This window comes from Microtus oregoni, unplaced genomic scaffold, assembly GCF_018167655.1.
Source record: "Microtus oregoni isolate MIOR12 unplaced genomic scaffold, Mior012 000018F_ref0000195, whole genome shotgun sequence".
Classification (NCBI taxonomy): Eukaryota; Metazoa; Chordata; class Mammalia; order Rodentia; family Cricetidae; genus Microtus; species Microtus oregoni.
Genome location: NW_024543077.1, coordinates 18,736,178 through 18,754,398, shown reverse-complemented (window position 1 = coordinate 18,754,398; position 18,221 = coordinate 18,736,178). Strand labels below are relative to the sequence as shown.

The following is an 18,221-nucleotide window of genomic DNA, read 5'->3' as shown; positions in this document are numbered from 1 at the left end:
AGCGGACTCTTAACCTTTCTCAAGCTGGAAGCAGCTGTGTCCAGGGCACGGCCAGACCTCGGCCCTGTCTCCCTGCAGCTCCTCACAGGCTGCCGCAGAGATGCAGGCTGCAGGAACAGACTGCTGCCAGCATGCAGCTTGCAGGCAGACTTCACAGAACACAGAGGGCCCAGGACTACTCTTCCTTTTATCACTTCAGGCAGGGCTCCTAAATCTCAGCTGCAGACAGATTTTAACTCCACGGGGAGCCCACACAGGCAACCATCAGCTATCTGGCTCAGCGTTCTCTACTGTAGCAGAGAAAGACTCAACTCAAATCCTTACCTTTTCGCTCTCCGTATCCAGAGCCGAGGTTGCTTCATCCAGAAGCAAAATGCGAGGCTGTCTGACGAGGGCGCGCGCTATGGCGATGCGCTGCTTCTGCCCACCCGACAGCTGAGTCCCTTTGTCTCCTACTCTGGTGCTGTATTTCTGTGAATGAAAACAGAGCTGACGATGAAGTGCAAACACAGTGTGACACAGTAAATAGAAAAATTAGATAAATTTAGATTCAGAGGCTAAAAATAGGTTCACAGAAAGCTAAACAGTTAACCCAGAAAACAGCTCTAATTGGTAGGTTTAATCTCTCCTTTTGAAAACAGAAAATTGGCTCCCAAAATTATATGCCCCGCTTTCTCCGTGAAAGAAATCGGCAATCCCAATTGTCCCTTCTCCCTGCTTCATTGTGTTTGTAACGAAGATAGACAGGAGAAAGGAAATGATTTGAACAGATGCTCACAACACGAGAAATGTTTTGTCACCAGCAGGTGACACCCTCTGCATGACTTTAACTGAGTGAAGAAATCTTTAGAATATTAGCCTTTTGGTGTTTCTACTAAATTACCCCCAGCAGTTAAATGATTTTCATCTGATGAGGAATTCCATTAAGTTGAAAACAGATCCTTCTTTATCTGATTCTAGAGTCTTCCAAAACCCTTCCCTATCAGTCTCAACAGCAGAGAACTGTCACAGATTATCATGTACAGTGACAAAGACATGGGCTAAGAGACTAATATCAGAGAGCAGGAGAGGGCGTGACAGCACGCAGAACCAGGAAATACACAGCCTTATTTATTTGTAGCCTTTGGCAGGCTAGGATCAGTCTCATGCACAGCTCTGACCCTTGTGAACTTAACTATAAAATTCATGCTCGACACAAGGCTGCCTCTTTGTTTTGTTTGACAACTCCAGTTCTATGGTGGGCAGAACAAGCTCAGCATTTGAGGAGAGCTCTGGCGAGGATGGAATCATGTTTGGAACAGGCTTCACCCCTGAGCTATGGCAGCCCCAGAATCCAGATGCTTTGATGTGTCCTGGCCCGAGTGAGTGCAGAACTACCAGACTATATTGACTCAGTAGCGATCCTTAGGGAGCAGAGAGGATGGAGGACTGAGGATACACACTGTGGCAGGGTAAGGCTAGGACTAACCACTCGGAAGGAGATGCTCAGAGAATGGGATGTAATGACCAGTGGTACATCAGGAGTCCTGAAAGCTGGTCCCTGCTGTGTCTTCTACTCTGTGTCGCTGTCAATGGCTGGGCCTGACTGACAGGCTTTTATCCTTTTGTTTTTCCATTCAGAAGAGCTAATATAGGGACTGACAATTCTGCATTTATAGCAGCTTCTAAGGGGAAGATTCAAGCCTTGACAAGCAGTAAACCTCGTTAGTAACGGGCTCTGTAGGCTTATACTTTGAATATTTCAGTCTCAAGAGTCAATCACCATGGCTGGACTACCTTGCAGAGGGAAAGGGGACAGATCTCCTTCCCTGTTATGTGTGCAGCAGGCCCAGCTATCTGTGGAGGAGCCACATGAAGAGACATAACTCGGGAAGAGTTAGGGCCATTTGCTCTTGACCTTCTCCTTCCTGGATGGCTTGAAACTATTCCACCTTATTTTGTAGAGGGCATTTCCTGTAATAAGTAACTTAACTAGTGATAATTGGAGGAGGTATATTATTTGGGTGAGACCTGGAGCTGTAGAGATGGCTCAGGGGTTAAAAATACTAGCTGTTCTTCCAGTCAATATCCAGCACACACGACAGCTCACAACTGTCGGTAACTCCAGGCCTACACATATGAAGTCCTCCTCTAGCCTCTGTGGACACCAAGTTCAATGTGGTGAACAGGTAAACATGCAGGCAAAACACCCATACACAAAAAGTAAAAACAAGAAAACTAAAATACCTAAAAGGGCTTAAGATAGAGCCAGTGTTGCCGTTTATCTAACTTACTCGAAGAAGGGAGAAGTAGTCACAGGGGACAAGAGCCTAGGGAACATTTAAATAATCAACTGCATAAGTGTAGCCTGGGGCCTAGGAAACTCACAATGGTAAGAAACCACACTATACCGCAGGCTTCCCAGTGACTCAGCCCTAGCTATAGAGAGCCATCTTTCTGGCATGGTCCAGTTACCTGCCAGGCCTAACTCCAGAGTGAGGCTTGCAGCCTGTAGAGGAGCTGCGCAGTGATGGACAGGATAGAAATGGAGAATGGGGAGAGACAGAAATGGCTGCTTTTTTTTGGGGGGGGGGGCAGAATCAGAAGACACAGACATGGCTGCCTAGTCCTTCACTCAGACTTGGAGGACTGGGACTATGCCCCCGGAGGAGTCGTGCCTCCTGCCCCTAAGCCATGGGTCTGGACAGTTCCTGAGTGGGGGTGACGCTTGGTTCCTTCCTCACAAGGACTCTCAGTTCAATCAAGTAAATGTAATGTCTGACAGGCGAAGGAAATTATAGCCCGATCTCTGTATATATTGGAGTAGGTTTTGGCTGCTAAATTTCCTTTAATAATCTTAATTTGGAGAGAGACATACGTCAGGCAGTGACTCGATGAAATGGTGGATGTTGGCCTCCTTGGCCGCCCTCTCAATCTCATCCTGGGACACGACCCGGCTGTTGTCTCCATAGGCGATGTTCTCGGCGATGCTGCAGTCAAATAGGATGGGCTCCTGGGACACAATGCCTAGGTGTGCTCGGAGCCACTGCACGTTCAGTTGCTTTGCTTCTTTGCCATCGAGAAACTGGGAGCACAGATTCACAGACCAACATCACAATCAGTAGGACTCAGATTAAGCAAAACTGCACCGTTATTTTATACTTTAAGACTGTGGGTTGCCAGGAGATGAGAGGAGTTTTGCTTGTATTACTTTGGGTTTTTAAGGCTTGTTCAAAGACATAAAAGTGTGCACATTGGGGAAATACCCCATTTCTCATGATTTAAATTTGGCTTTTGACCCACGCAGTAATAAACAAGAATGGCCCTCCAAACAGGCCAGAAGAAGCCATGTCCCCTGGAAGTGGAGTCACTGGCAGTGTGAGCCACCATGTGGGTGCTTAGAACTGAACCTGGGTTCTGTGCAGGAGCAGTGAGTGCAGTGACTGCTGAGCCATCTCCAGGGGCCTGCAGATTTCTCCTTCCAAGCTTGCTCCCTCAAGGGCCTCCCACCTTGCTCCTTCTTACCTCTTCCAATGTTGACTGATTCAGAGTCCACACTCCCCTAAATCTCCATGTTTCCTCCCAACCATCCTTCTTCCCATTACCTATTTACTGAGAGTACGGAGTGGTAAGACAGGCCATTAAATTGCCACTTCATGTCACCACGCTTCTCCGTCCTCATCTTACCCAAACTCCTCTTGTGGAAGATTACTTTAAGGAGGCAAAGATGTGTTATATGTGTTTATGCTGCGTTTGCTTAGTGATGTAAACATGTATTACCTTGCTTCTGCTGCGATTGTTTAATCATGTAAAGACGTGCTGCTGTTTAACCTTGCCTGTCTAAGGCACCTGATTGGTCTAATGAAAAGCTAAATGGCTAATAGGTGGGCAGAAGAGGGATAGGTAGGGCTGGCATGCATAGAGAAGAAGCAGGAGTGTGAAGACAGACCAAGGGGGAAAGACCCAGGGTCAGCCAGTCAGGCAGCCATCAGTCAGCCACACACGGAAGAAAGAGGAAATGGAGGACATGCAGAATGAAAGAAAGATAAAAAAGCCCTGAGGTAAAATGTAGATGGTAGGAAAACAGGTTAAATTAAGTTAAAAAAGCGAGTGGGACCAGCATAAGATAAGGCCGAACACTCATAACTGCTAAGTCTCCATGTCTTTATTTGGGAGCTGGCGGGCAGCCCAAAGACAAAGCCTGCTACAAACTCCCTCTTGTCCTCACTGACATCTTTCCCTTCTGGAAACACAGTAATTGGCTTTTATCTCCCTGTCACCCCTAGACCTCTTTTCTCTTTTAAAAGCTACTTTAATGTTTGATGTTTGCCTCTGGCAAGGGAGATGGGTGGTAAGCAGGCTGCTTGTGAGGGAAAACGGGGGAGCCCTGTTGATGGAGAAGGTGTCTAGAGCTGACTGTACAGCTTACGCACCCAACTTTAGCTAGAGGATGTTTCTTGGTAGGGTTATTATTTAAAGATATGAGAGAAAAATAAAACATGGCTTATAACCAAGAGTTAATAATATCCAGGCATTACATGATGAAACCTAAGATGATCTGAACACAAAAGTGTGCTCACCACTGTCCCGGCCCTGGGGTCGTAGAATCGCTCCAGCAGCTGGACCACTGTGCTCTTCCCGCAGCCGCTGCTGCCCACCAGGGCCAGCGTCTGGCCCTTCTTCACCTCCAGGCTCAGCCCCTGAAGCACTGGGATGTCGGGTCGGGTGGGATAGTTGAACATGACGTCATTAAATTTCACATTTCCTTCTAACCAATTCTAGGATGATAACAGCAGTAGTCAATTTGATTCCAACAATATGAAAACAGAGTATAGCCGGCCGTAGCTCTGTCCGGCTGCCAGGTGAAACAGATCAAAAGGACCCACCTTGCCGTGAGCACTAGGGTGGTCTTCAAGTAGTGTTAAATACTATTAAACACTGTTATCTGTGCTGAGTACTCAGTCTTTACTGTATGCACCCTTTCAGTCCTTACCATGAATGACTTAAAAGAGTCCAAAAATAGGCTATTTGCCTGGCCCTTCTCTATCTGGCTTCCTCGAGCAGAAGACCATCAGCTTAGCAGCCCCTTTGACAACTGCTTGGACTGTCTTCATGCCATTTTGGCTGCATTGTACACATGAATGTCTGAAGAAAGAAGTATTGCAATTACAGCTGCTTGCTGCAAAAGCACAGTTTCAATGGGGGGAGGAGCACTATTTCCAGCAATAACTGCTCCAGACAGCTTGCTGTGGAAGTCACAAGGGTCTCCAGCAAGCATGTTCCACCAGGACAGCAGGGGAGTACTAGTGGTACCAGTACTGGTACTAGTGGCCCAGCAGAAGGTCTGTAATTACTGTCATCAGAGTCTTGATAGATAGGTCTTTGCTTGTGACTTTTGTTCTTTCTCGTCAGCAGAGCGGACTGGGCTGACATCACAGAGCAGAGACCAGAGCAGCAGCAGCAGCGGAGCAATGGCTGCAGTATCACAGAAGAGTTTCTAGAGGATGACATGGTTGGGAAGTGCAGGGAGAGAGGACAGGACCACAGATCAGAAACTCTAGGCTTCCGCTGTTAGAAGAACCAAAGTCCTGCACCATAGGCTCCAGACCTGTAACGCTAACTGCTGCAGGAGCCGAGGGTCTTACTGCTGGAGTCCTGCCCAGCAGCTGCAGTACTTAGCAAGTCCGACATGCTGCTCTGCCCGCTGCTCTTGGTCAGTGAGACTTAACAATAGTTTCAGATTACTGGGACAGTTGGTGATTAAAGCCAGAGCAATAAACACCTAACACGAGCACCTAGTCTCCCTAGTCTCCAGCAATAGGCACCCCAGCTCCCAAAGCTTGGGACCTGCTAGTCCCCTGTGATGTAGGCACTCAAGGGCTTAGGACTCCTAACAGTGGGAGTTCTAGCCTACGTGCTCACGGACTCTATCCATGGAGAGCAAAGAGACTCCAGTCAACTGGTTAGACAGATGCAGTGAGATTCTATGGTGGTTAGCCTTCATTTCAAATTGATAGAACTGAATAAGTGGACTCTAAAAGAATCAATGCCTTGGCCAGCAAGATGGTTTAGTGGGTAGGGACCTTATTGCTGAGTATGACAACCTGAGTTTAATCCCCAGGATCCACGAGGTGGAAGGAGAGAACCAGCTCCTAAAGTTGTCCTTTGATCTCTACAGGTACACTGTGGGAGGTGAATATCCACACACCAACACAACTAAATAAAAATGGAATTTAAAACAACTTTTTAAAAAAGAAAATCAATGTATTAATGCCACAAGGCATTGACACCAATCAAATATATAACAAATGCAAAAAGCTTTTCTTCCATAATCTGCCTATAAAGAGGATAGCATTTTTATCTCTCTGTGTACTGGTTTTTATACACATTCGTATTTAATAAAATAAACCCATGGGCTAGAAAATTCTGTATTACAATCAATATATTAAAAAGTACATATTTCATTAAATTTTTCCTCAACCACTTTATCCATGGGGTTAGAGATCACGTAACTGAAAGAACAGACTCACCGGCTTCAGGCCTTCAGTGCCGTAGCTGTCAATCTCAGGAACTTTCTCAATGATCATGATGATATGCGATGCCGCCACTTTGGCTTTGGCGTAGTCAGGAGCAAATGAACTGGCACTTCCTGCCGCCATGGCACCAAAGACAACAGCTGAAAATACCCTGAGACAGAAAGGAAAAGGAACATGTGTGCTGTGGAAGCAACCTGACAGTTCTACACCAGGAGCAGGATGCTGAGTGACCACTGTCCTGGAGAGAGAGGAAATCTACAGAACAAGTATGAAGACACCGCACTGTCCCTTCCAGAGCCAGCCCAGGTGATACCTCTTACCGCCCGCTTAGCCCCACTAACAATCACATGAGTACAACAGAAGATGAAGGACCACAGCTGGGAGCTGACCTCATTCTCCTAATGCTCTGGTTCCCTAAAAAAGAGAGAAGAGATGTTCCCTGCAGCCGTGGCCAACTTATGGTTCTCACTTTACTGTCAGTGGGGACCCTTTAGAAAGAAGTCCACCTGGTTCCCCAAAGGACTCCTTCTTTATTGGAGTGGATTAGAGCACTGTGCCAAGAGCTGTGGCTTTCAGACAAGAATGAAGAGATGCGCTCACACACTCCTCTCCAGGCAGGCCAGACAACACCCACTCCACTCTCCCAGATCTCAGGCCACACCTAAGGCCCTCACCTGTGTCCCTTGCCACATACCAACATCTGGCAGCTGTGGCACACTGCTCACATTCTTTGTAAAAAACATCATCATGAGATTGTTTTGCTTCCTTTTCACGTGTTCGTGATTTCATTCACAAATTGATAAACAACAAAAAACAACTTTCTTTCTGAACACTATTAAATAGAGCAGTGCTGACCTGTCTGACTACACAGCTTCATGTCAGCATCGTTAGTACGCATCAGAACAATGACCGCACAGCTTCATGTCAGCATCGTTAGTACGCATCAGAACAATGACCGCACAGCTTCATGTCGGCATCGTTAGTACGCATCAGAACAATGACCGCACAGCTTCATGTCAGTATCGTTAGTACGCATCAGAACAATGATCGCACAGCTTCATGTCAGCATCGTTAGTACGCATCAGAACAATGACCGCACAGCTTCATGTCAGCATCGTTAGTACGCATCAGAACAATGACCGCACAGCTTCATGTCAGCATCGTTAGTACGCATCAGAACAATGACCGCACAGCTTCATGTCAGCATCGTTAGTACGCATCAGAACAATGACCGCACAGCTTCATGTCAGTATCGTTAGTACGCATCAGAACAATGACCGCACAGCTTCATGTCAGCATCGTTAGTACGCATCAGAACAATGACCGCACAGCTTCATGTCAGCATCGTTAGTACGCATCAGAACAATGACCGCACAGCTTCATGTCAGTATCGTTAGTACGCATCAGAACAATGACCGCACAGCTTCATGTCAGCATCGTTAGTACGCATCAGAACAATGACTAAGGAAGTCATTGTCATATTTTAAATTTTAGGGAGGAATGCAAAGGTACCCAGGGTTGTGATTTGAACACCTGGACCCCAGCTGGAAGCTCCGTTTGGAAGGTTGTATTACTTTTAGGAGTTGGAAACTTGCAGGAGCAGTGGGTTACTGGGGACAGGCCTTAAAGTTTTACATCCTGTCCTAACTTCCGGTCTATTCCCTGTCTCATGACTGCTGAGGTAATATGACCCACTGGCCTTGTCCTCATTCCTGCTACCAGGCCTCTGTCATGATAGATTGTAGCCCCTCAAACTGTGAGCCTGGATAACTCCGTCTCTTTCAGTTGCCTTTGTCAGGATATTTTATCACATTCACCGCGAAGGAACTACTGCACCCAGAGAACAGAGTGCATCACCTCAAGATGCTCTTTATGCATAATTCTCATTCTTAATCAGCATATATTCCAAAACACAACTGACACTTCTAGAGGAGGGGAGTGAAAACAGCAGCAAATTCACTGGGAAGAACGACATCAAATCACTGTAAAACAAAACAGCTTTCAATGAAACACTCTTCCTTGCGTGGCAGTGCAGCTGCTTCCAACAGTCCACAGTTTCAGCTCTCTCTCTCTCTCTCTCTCTCTCTCTCTCTCTCTCTCTCTCCCTCTGACCTTTGCAAATACTTCTGTTTGAAAATGAAGTGTGGATTGCAACCCTTTCCATCTGGGTTTGTCCCAAGACTTCCTTCAGTCAACAGAAACGGCAGAAGATAGGGTTTTCAGCTGGAGGTCTGTGACTCTGAGGTCTTGTATGCTCCCCATGCTTGTTCATTCCATCTCTATATTCCCTCCTCCCCCCACCATAGGCAGCTGTGAGATAAAGCATACACAGAGGACATCCTTGACATTTCCCAAGCCAACTATCTAGAGTTTCCTTTAACAAAGAAGTGAGGGTGGATGAGAGCTTTTATGCCCAACTCAGATCAGCACAACTGACTTATGCACAAAACAAATGTTTTTAATTCCATGTCAATGTCACTGAACCAGTGTGGCTGGCTGTTGGAATGGCATCATATTCTCACAAAACCTACGAAACGTGAAAAAAAAATCTCCTTCTGTATCATGCCAAGCAGCTGCTAAAATGCATCTGCATTTGAAACATTGTTATCATAGCACAGACCAGAAAGGACCTTAGCAATGTCAGGCCTATTGTCAATGTTTATGCCTAGACACTTCCTTAAACTGACCTGCATCTTCTGTTTTAATAGGTACCGTGTTGGATTAAATCTATTGCTAAGCTTACATTATCATCACGTACCGGAACATCAGCCAATAGGCCTTCTGCTTTGTTGGTGACCAGTCACCGCCTTTCTCTATGTGCATTTCAGTATGTCATCAGCAGCGAGCCGGGAAAAGCACAAAGCAGAACACTGGCTCTATAGACATACTAAAAATATACTGCAATAAGACACACGGACAGCTAATTTTCCTCATATATTATTCAAACTCTTTCATTTGGTGGGATTCGGTTTCCTAAGACAGGGTTTCTCTGAACTCACTATGATCCGCCTGCCTCTGCCTCCCAAGTGCTAGGATTAAAGGCATAAGCCACCATGGCCTAGCATGGGATCTTGTTGGGTTTTGTTTTTTTTTTGCATAATTCACATAAGTTTATTTCATTATAGATTTAAATTAGAATTCAAAGTAATGGACTTCCTTATGGCATTTTCATATAACCACACATATACATACATGAGTGTGTGTATGTGCTTTGGGCTTATTTGTCCTCCTCCTCTGCTCCTTTCCACATTGCCCCAACTCTTGTAATTAATCTTTTTTATTACTTTATAAATAATACCAATCAAAATGTCCACTTCCTCCCCTCCTCCCATTTCCCTCCTGCTCCCCTACACACCCTTCCCTTCCCCCTCTAGTCCTAAGAGAGGGCAGGGTACTCTGCCCTGTGGGAAGTCCAAGGCCCTCCCCTCTCCATCCAGACTTAAGAAGTTATGCATCCAAATAGACTAGGATCCCAAAAAGCCAGTACATGCAGTAGAAACAGATCCCAGTGCCATTATCATTGGCTTCTCAGTCTGCCTTAATTGTCAGCCACATTCAGAGGGTCCAGTTTGATGGCATGGCATCTTTTTTAAATGGACTCTTTTTACAAGGTTCCTCTGAAAGATCCTACAGACCCCCCCCCCCCCCCCCCAGAACCCGCAGCTAGCATACTCCCGTGAGAACGTCCTGTTTGTTTAAAAGATTTTTAGGATCTGCAGCTAGCCGGCTCTCATGAGAACATCTTGTTTGCTTGAGATCCTCAGGACCCTCTCAGGACCTGCAGCTAGCCGGCTCTCATGAGAACATCCCGTTTGCTTAGGAAAACAGGATACCTGTAGTCAGCACATGTGCCAAACTTAGAATATTAGCAGTTTACAAAAGGAACAGTCGCCCCTATGAAAGACCCCAGCTTAGCTGCTGTAACATCATTTCGCAAGGCTTTGACAAACAAATGTAAGTACAGAGTGAGGTCAGGGCCCTTGGCTGCAAAGCAGGTTATCTGTAAAATAGGACATCTATACAATAGGATATCTGTAAAAAGAAACAGGATATCTGTTGCCATATATCTGTGCTGGGAAGGGAAAAACCACTTATGCCCCTTGCCTCATTCCAACCAACCAATAACCACGCATCTGCTTCTGTAATTTTCTTTTGCCTATAAAAAGACCTTTTCCCAGTCTGCAGGCGTGCAAGTCCTCCGAAGAGACTTCCACCCGCAGGTATCTGTGTATAACCAATAAACCTCATGCTCATTGCAGCCTGTGGTCTCGGACTGTTTCTGGGATTAAGGGGGTCTCCTCCTGAGGGAAGGTCCTCTTCGAGGGTCTTTCACCTCTGGCCTTTACTAATTAGAAGTATTTTACAAATGTGCTGTTCCATAAAATTTCATTGGTTCAAAAGCTTGGAACAAAACAATATATCAAATAATTGTCTGTTTAAGAACCCAATACTTACAGCATAACATTTTCAAAAGTCATCAGTTCATGAGCCACCAAGTAGGCACCAAGCCGGAAACACGCAGCATAGGAAAAATACATCATGGCCTGGGTGAAGGAGAACGTGATCCCAAAGATGTGAGCTTTCCTCAAAGCATTTCTGGAAAGAAGAAAACCCAAATTCACCCCACTTCATCTCTCAGTCATTCAAGTAACTTCCTGTGGGCTGGTGGAGGGACACACAAGAGGAACAGATACAATGATTCCATTTCTAAAGAATTCAGCTTGAGCCCTTTAACTGAACCGGTTTGGTCTCTGAGATACAGAGGCAGAGGTGAATTCGTCTTTAGTGTAGGACTATTATGTCTTAGTGGGTTTATAACCAGACCTGTAACCCTGAGAAGAGCCTGTTTTACATTAACAAATGAATGGTCCTTCCCTATTTCCCCCCCACCCCCCACCCCCACTTGGGGAATCAACACACCTACCCAACACCCTCCAGCTGTGGGTGGCAGAGCAGCAGGCCTGTCCTTGCCTGTGGGGATCTAGATGAGGTGTACAGCAACAAAGCAGCCAGGAAGTTTGGGGGGGGGAGGGGGGGGGGGCGGAAGCAAAAGGCACTGAAGTGCCTAGAGCCAGGGAGGCTTTACAAAGCATTAACATTCCAGGAATGTCTGAACAAGGATCTTGGGTGTGAGGTGAGGGCAGGAAAAGGGTGGGGATGGGCAGCCCCTTGACCTTCCTATCCTGCTAAAACCACCAACTTTCTTGTCTTTGCCACTTACTGGGATTTCTTTTCTTTTCTTTTCTTTCTTTCTTTCTTTCTCTCTCTTCTTTCTTTCTTTCTTTCTTTCTTTCTTTCTTTCTTGAAAGGGTTTCTCTGTGTAAGTCCAAGTTGTCCTGGAACTTGTAGACCAGGAACTCACAGAGATCCACCCTCCTCTGCCTCCTAAGTGCTCAGAATAAAGGCTTGCACCACCACCACCTGGCAACTTACTGGGATTTCAAATGAAAACTTTCCTCAGAAAAAGAGGGCCTGCCATGATCATGACAAAGGTGCCTGGAAACCTTCAAGAGAGGTTTAGTTCTCTCCTTGTCCTAGAGGAGGAGCTGAGACTCCGAGGCTGGGCTCGCTAGTGTCCTGGTCACCTTTCCTTCAGAGCTGTCATAGGTACTGCTGGGGTACAGGGAGAAGAGAAGGTCTCCCCAGGAAAGGAAGGAGCAGAAAGTATCCTGGAGAGATCCCCTCAGTGTCCCACAACACCTCCATAGAGAACCCCCCCCCCCCAATACAGCAAACAGCAGGGTCATCATCCCGACTGGACAGCAGAGGCATTACCCGTGGTCCTCTTCTCTGACCTCCCCAGTGTCACCAGCCCTCACTGCTCTACCTCACAGATGCCCCTGCCTAAGCTCAGGTCTCTTCCTCTCTCTTGATAGTCTCAGGCGTTCCTTCTAGTACTTTCTTCTGTTCACTCTACCTTTTGGCAAAAGCGATCCTGAGAACGGAAGTCCTCACTAGAAAACCCCCCAGAGCCCTGGCCCACTCTTCAGGGCTTCTTACTTGTATGGTATCTGCAAGCTCTGAGCATACATGTCTTCAAACTTCTGCTCCCGAGTCAAAGAGACGACAGTGCGGAAGTTCTCTATGGCTTCAGTAGCGATCTGTAAAACAACAGGCACAAGACCCAACAGGATCTCTTTTGAAATCTATAAATATCGTTAATAAAATAAGTTGCTACAATGTATTTAGCATGTAGTATTATCTATGAGCATCTTCTTTACTGAAAAAGAATATTAAATAATTTCTCAAACTAGACTTCAGGTCTGTATGGGACATCCACTAATCTTCCCCCCTCTTTAGAGAGATGGCCTAAAGCCACTGTCTTTACTTGGTTTTAAAAGAGGTACTTGAGAATTCAGTATGTTTTTTACAGTGCTTTCTTACACAGTGGATGTATTTCAACCTTCAATTGCTTTAGCTTGTTTATTCGTTTATTTGAGACAGGGTCTTGCAAAATATGCAAGACTGACCTAAAATTTGAAAACTTCCCACTCCGTCTGGGTGCGGTTAATACTGCCATGCACTGGCTTTACATATTTTTTGTTTTGTTTTGCATATTTTTAAAATGTGATATTTATCTATAAGTGCCATTGCTTTAAGACCTATCTGGAATATGCTACAAAATAAACCGTTCCACATCAGCATTTGAGACCTTCACGTAAGCAGTGCTCTTCCCCCAAGTTTACCTATGGCTAATGATAAAGTGGATTCTGAATCTATACTGTCGTTGGTAAAGAGCATTCCAAGGTTCCTGAATACATGCAGTGGGTACCATAGACAACCTAAACAATGCACCTGTTTTCAGCCCTAGCAGCACTTTCAATTCTTATTCCCATAGATATCTTTGAATGTGAGGATTTACTGGCATGAAATAATTTACTTAGGAAAAATTTTTAAAAGTTAAATCACTAGGTCAAAGACAGTAAATCCTGTTTGTCATCAACAAATGTTGTACAGATGAACAGGATTCTCTGGCATTTCCATATATTCACATATCATGTCCATCTTCCTTTCCACCCTCTCCTCAACCCTTCCTGGGTCCATACATTTCTCTCTCATCTTTTAACATATTCTACACACGGAATAAAACACATTTGTTTTTTCTTATTTAACATGACCTACTCCAATTCTACTTTCCTGCAAATTTACTCTGTATGTGGCTTCTCATCTGGAAAACGAAGGGGAGAGATAGAAGCTCTCTACCATTTCTTTAGCTCTAAAACTCTAGGTCACCAAGAGAAGTTCCTTAGATACTCTTCTCTCAGGCTTTCACCGGTCAGACCTGATTTTAATAAGGACACATTCCATTATGTCATAATTTGTAGAACAATACCCCAAATATGAAATCCACTTATTTTTCACTGAATCCTGTACAAATTATCTAAATATGAAGAGGAGATAAAAAAATCACTTTATGTTATCAATATCAGTGTCTTTGTATGTCTGTGCACCACTTGCATGCCATGCCCATGAAAGACAGAAGAGGGCATCAGATGCCCTGGAACTGGAGTTACTGATGGCTGTGAGCTGCTGTGTGGGTGCTGGGAACCCAGTCCTCTAGAAGAAGCTCATTTATGGGTGGAAGAGTTGTAACTCCAGCACGGCTGTTTCTTCTCCAGGCGATTTCTACTCAATACTTTAAGCTCTGATTTGCTGTCACCTTTCTTTGCTCTCTGAAGCAGTCTACGTCAGTCATTTCTGTTGTATGCTTGGAGTATTTTATTTGATGCTGTATTGCTAGCTATCTTTTGCTTCTGTCTATCTGCTAGTTGCTATTATTTTTGTACTTTGGTTTGCTAGCTGCCCACTTTATAAGTTCACTTAAATCTGAAGGTATGGCTATCACAGATCATTTTTCTGGATGGTCACTACACACATGCACACACCCATACACAGGCACATGCACACACACACACACACACACACACACACACACACACGCTTTCTCTCTCCCTCTACTTGTGATATCAGCACTGGGGAAGTGGAGAGAGAAGGACCCTGGGGACTGGCTGAGCTAATCTAATGTAACCAGTGGTTTCTAGGGCCCAGGGAGGGACTCTGCCTCACAGACAAGGAGGATGGTTCTTGGGAAATGACCCGAGCCTGAGCTCCCCACGCATATGCACAGCACCCATACTCATGTACAACTGCATACACACACCAAACACATATGCATTTTAGAAAACCCTGAGAATAAGGAAAGTAAGATGGTAGAGGAAAAAATGATCCAGAAATCGTTGTTCAGATACATTGAACTATTTTTAATCACAGGGGTTCTTATTTGAACCCCTGCGCCAGGTTAGTCAGACAACTGAAGAAGCCGCAGCGAAGGGCGATGGGAAACAAGTTCCACGGTCAAATTTAATGAATGTCTGAAAGACTTCCTGCGCAAGGCCCCGGGTATCGCTGATAGAAATGAGAGTTTGAGCACAGGCTTCATATGGTCAGTGGAATGACATTCTATTCTACAGAATTATCTCTCCATTTTGAGGCGCAATGAGGCGATGAGGAAAAACCTGAACTAGAAGCTGGTACCCTTACAGCTTCAATCTCCACAAGTTTTAAAGACTAAGTAATTCCCTAAATGAAGAATTTTTAGTTGGAAGAGTAAAAAAATAGTACTGTTTCATTCAGAAAGTATCATTTACTAAATAACTTGGGAGAAAGGAACATACATGATTTTGGGGAAAAAAATGACTTCTTTACCTTCTTCCTCCTGCCTTCAAAAAATCATGTTTGATTATGGCTTTCAAGACTGAAAATCCCTACATGTTTTCAGTAGTGCTCATCAGTCCATACGAACAAGACTGCACACTGCCAAGAACACGCCATAGACAGTGGAGCTATGAGCTATGAGCGTGTTCTGACAGCACAGAGTGAGAATGGTGAGCAGCTCTGTCTTCCCAGACACCATGACTCCGGCTAACAAGGACAGTCTGCAACACCATACTATCAGGACAAAAGAAGGCCCTGACATTCTATTGCTGGGATATGAGCAGCCCTTGACATCACACACTTGAGTATGGGTTCTGTGAAATTACACAGAACGGCTTAGAAATCTCAAGCTTACCTCATTTCTTTAGAGGCAAATCATCAGAAACAGGCTTGTCCTTCATGGAACTTAAGTTTTAGCAAGGAATACACCCCATTCATTAACAAAGAAACAGGACAGAAACATCCGAGGAGGCACACATTCAGTAAGTGTGTGGCCTCTGAAAACACAGCTCAAAAACCTGAGTGATGGAAATGAGTCGTCCATGCGGTCCAAGGGAAGCAGAGTCGTGTGATAGGAATTGCACAGCTCCTGGTGGCTGCAGCAGTGCGGACAATGACGACCACAGTGCAAGGAAAGAACAGTCAAGGACTGGACCACATCGGGTGTGCAGCCGGGAAAAAAAGCTTGGACTGTGTGCAGCTTGTTAAAGGTCACTGCAAGATTTAAAGCACAGGCTAGCACGACCCAATCTGTAACTAAGAGATATGAGAATGGACTCGTGGGGAGAATGTAGAATACAGGAAGAGACTAGAGCTAGCGTGACCCAATCTGGATCTAAGAGATATGAGAATGGACTCGTGTGGAGAATGTGCAATACAGGAGGAGACTGGAGCTAGCGTGACCCAATCTGGATCTAAGAGATATGAGAACGGGCTCATGTGAAGAATGAAGAATACGGGAGGAGAAGTCTAGAGAGTTAGATCAGTGAGACCTCCACTACCTTGTGGCTTTTTGACACGACCCAGGATCTCTCTAAACTTTGGGCTTTATCATCTGTCCAATAGGGACAATTCTGCACAGTTACTGACAGCCTTAAGTGAGAGAATACACATACAGCTCATAATGTGATGGCAGCTATAGGCCATCTATTTAATAATAAATAGCAACCTGAGAATTAGAACAATGAGCTTGATTTTTAATATTAAGTAGATGGCTGGAATAGCCACCGCCAGAGTCTCTATGCACTGTACTCCCTTCTAGGATCTACCACTGAATTAGAGCCTGACCGTGACTCTGAAAATCTGCCATAGACAGACACATCCATGTCCAACTGTGCCGCTTTCCTCAGTCATGCTGAAGTAAGCCTGTCCCTTCACAAGCCTGCACCTTCACAAGCCTGCTCCTTCACCCGCCTGTCCCTTCACAAGCCTGCACCTTCACAAGCCTGCACCTTCACAAGCCTGTACCTTCACAAGCCTGCACCTTCACACGCCTGTACCTTCACACGCATGTACCTTCACAAGCCTGCACCTTCACAAGCCTGCTCCTTCACAAGCCTGTCCCTTCACAAGCCTGTACCTTCACACGCCTGTACCTTCACACGCATGTACCTTCACAAGCCTGCACCTTCACAAGCCTGCACCTTCACAAGCCTGTACCTTCACAAGCCTGCACCTTCACAAGCCTGTACCTTCAAAAGCCTGCACCTTCACAAGCCTGCTCCTTCACAAGCCTGTCCCTTCACAAGCCTGTCCCTTCACAAGCCTGCACCTTCACAAGCCTGTCCCTTCACAAGCCTGTCCCTTCACAAGCCTGTCCCTTCACAAGCCTGTCCCTTCACAGGCCTGTACCAGATGCCTGTTCATCTTCCCACCATCACTCTACGGCATTTGAAGCGTATAAGTGCTATAAAATCGCAATGCTTTTCTTCAAATGAAAAGTCTTCACCATAGAAACAAAGAACCCCAGCACACTGTTAGCTGGAGTTATTTCTTAGGAAGCTGGGTCTCAGTTGCTCAGGCCAGAGCACTCCGAGGGCATTCACACTGTGAAGTCTGACCCTGGAAACAGTAGTTGCAGGCGAGAAAGCTGGCCATGCGGCTTTCTTTCAGAGAAACTCCAGGGAAACGGGTGAAGAACCTGGTGATGACTAACTTCTGGAACCTTCCTAATCATTCATGCCAGCAAGGTGCCTGCCTAGGAGACAAAGTATCAAACACACACCCACTGGGAGCCCAAATCCACTCACATCTGCCTTGGGCTAGGCCCTAAGTCTTGGGAATTTGGAAAATCCATCCGTAGATATAGCGCTAGTAGACACTGGGCTCATTTGAGGGGGCAGCCCTGTTCCAAACTCTCATTTCTGGGAGAGCATGTGATATCTGAGTATTCTCCACCATAACAGAATGTGGATTCCCAGCTAATGAACAGGAGTACCACTGCCTGAGTTTGGATCCTGGCTCCAGGAGAGACTGATTCTAAGGCGTGAAGAGCACAGCCTGTGTGCCCATCGGGCTCACCTAAGAGCTTTATAGCAGAACAACCTGGTCGGGTCAGTACAAGAAACAAAATATTTGCCAGGAAATCCAGTAGGTCCCACAAAAGAATTTGTTAAGCTGTGAAAAAAAAATAGCTAAGGGTGCACAACAAACAGGACCAGGGGAAAGAGGGCAGATGTGAGAGAAAGGGGGGCATGGAAAAGAGGAAAGCAGTAGTCTAAAGTGGAGCGAATCAATACTCTTGGGACTTTTCCATACTGAATCTCCCCAAATATGCATAACAAAATGTGCCTATGTCCCCGCATACAGGAATGGCTTAAAGAAAGAAAGATAGAAAGACAGAAGGTGGGGAGAGAAGGAAAGGGGGAAAGAGAAGAATGGAAGGGAATGCAGGAGGAAGTGGAGGCAGCAGCCTGAAACCAGAAAAGCCACGAAAAGCAGCTGCCAGGCTTTGAGCTGAGAGAGGCGTTGCCCACTTTTCTTCGGATACGA

The 18,221-nt window shown here is 45.7% G+C and overlaps 1 protein-coding gene across 3 annotated transcripts in view; it reads right to left on the bottom strand.

The window, feature by feature from the left end:
* The window catches only part of LOC121458758 (multidrug resistance protein 2), a 54,624-nt gene that overhangs the window by 5,687 nt on the left and 30,716 nt on the right, over nt 1-18,221 (bottom strand). For all 3 annotated transcript variants that reach the window (XM_041668116.1, XM_041668114.1, XM_041668115.1), the window contains 6 exons: nt 12,516-12,616; nt 10,971-11,111; nt 6,510-6,666; nt 4,560-4,757; nt 2,858-3,064; nt 325-471 (listed from right to left, as the gene is read on the bottom strand). In XM_041668116.1, the coding sequence (XP_041524050.1) occupies nt 325-471; nt 2,858-3,064; nt 4,560-4,757; nt 6,510-6,666; nt 10,971-11,111; nt 12,516-12,616 (951 nt within the window). The remainder of the gene's footprint in view (nt 1-324; nt 472-2,857; nt 3,065-4,559; nt 4,758-6,509; nt 6,667-10,970; nt 11,112-12,515; nt 12,617-18,221) is intronic.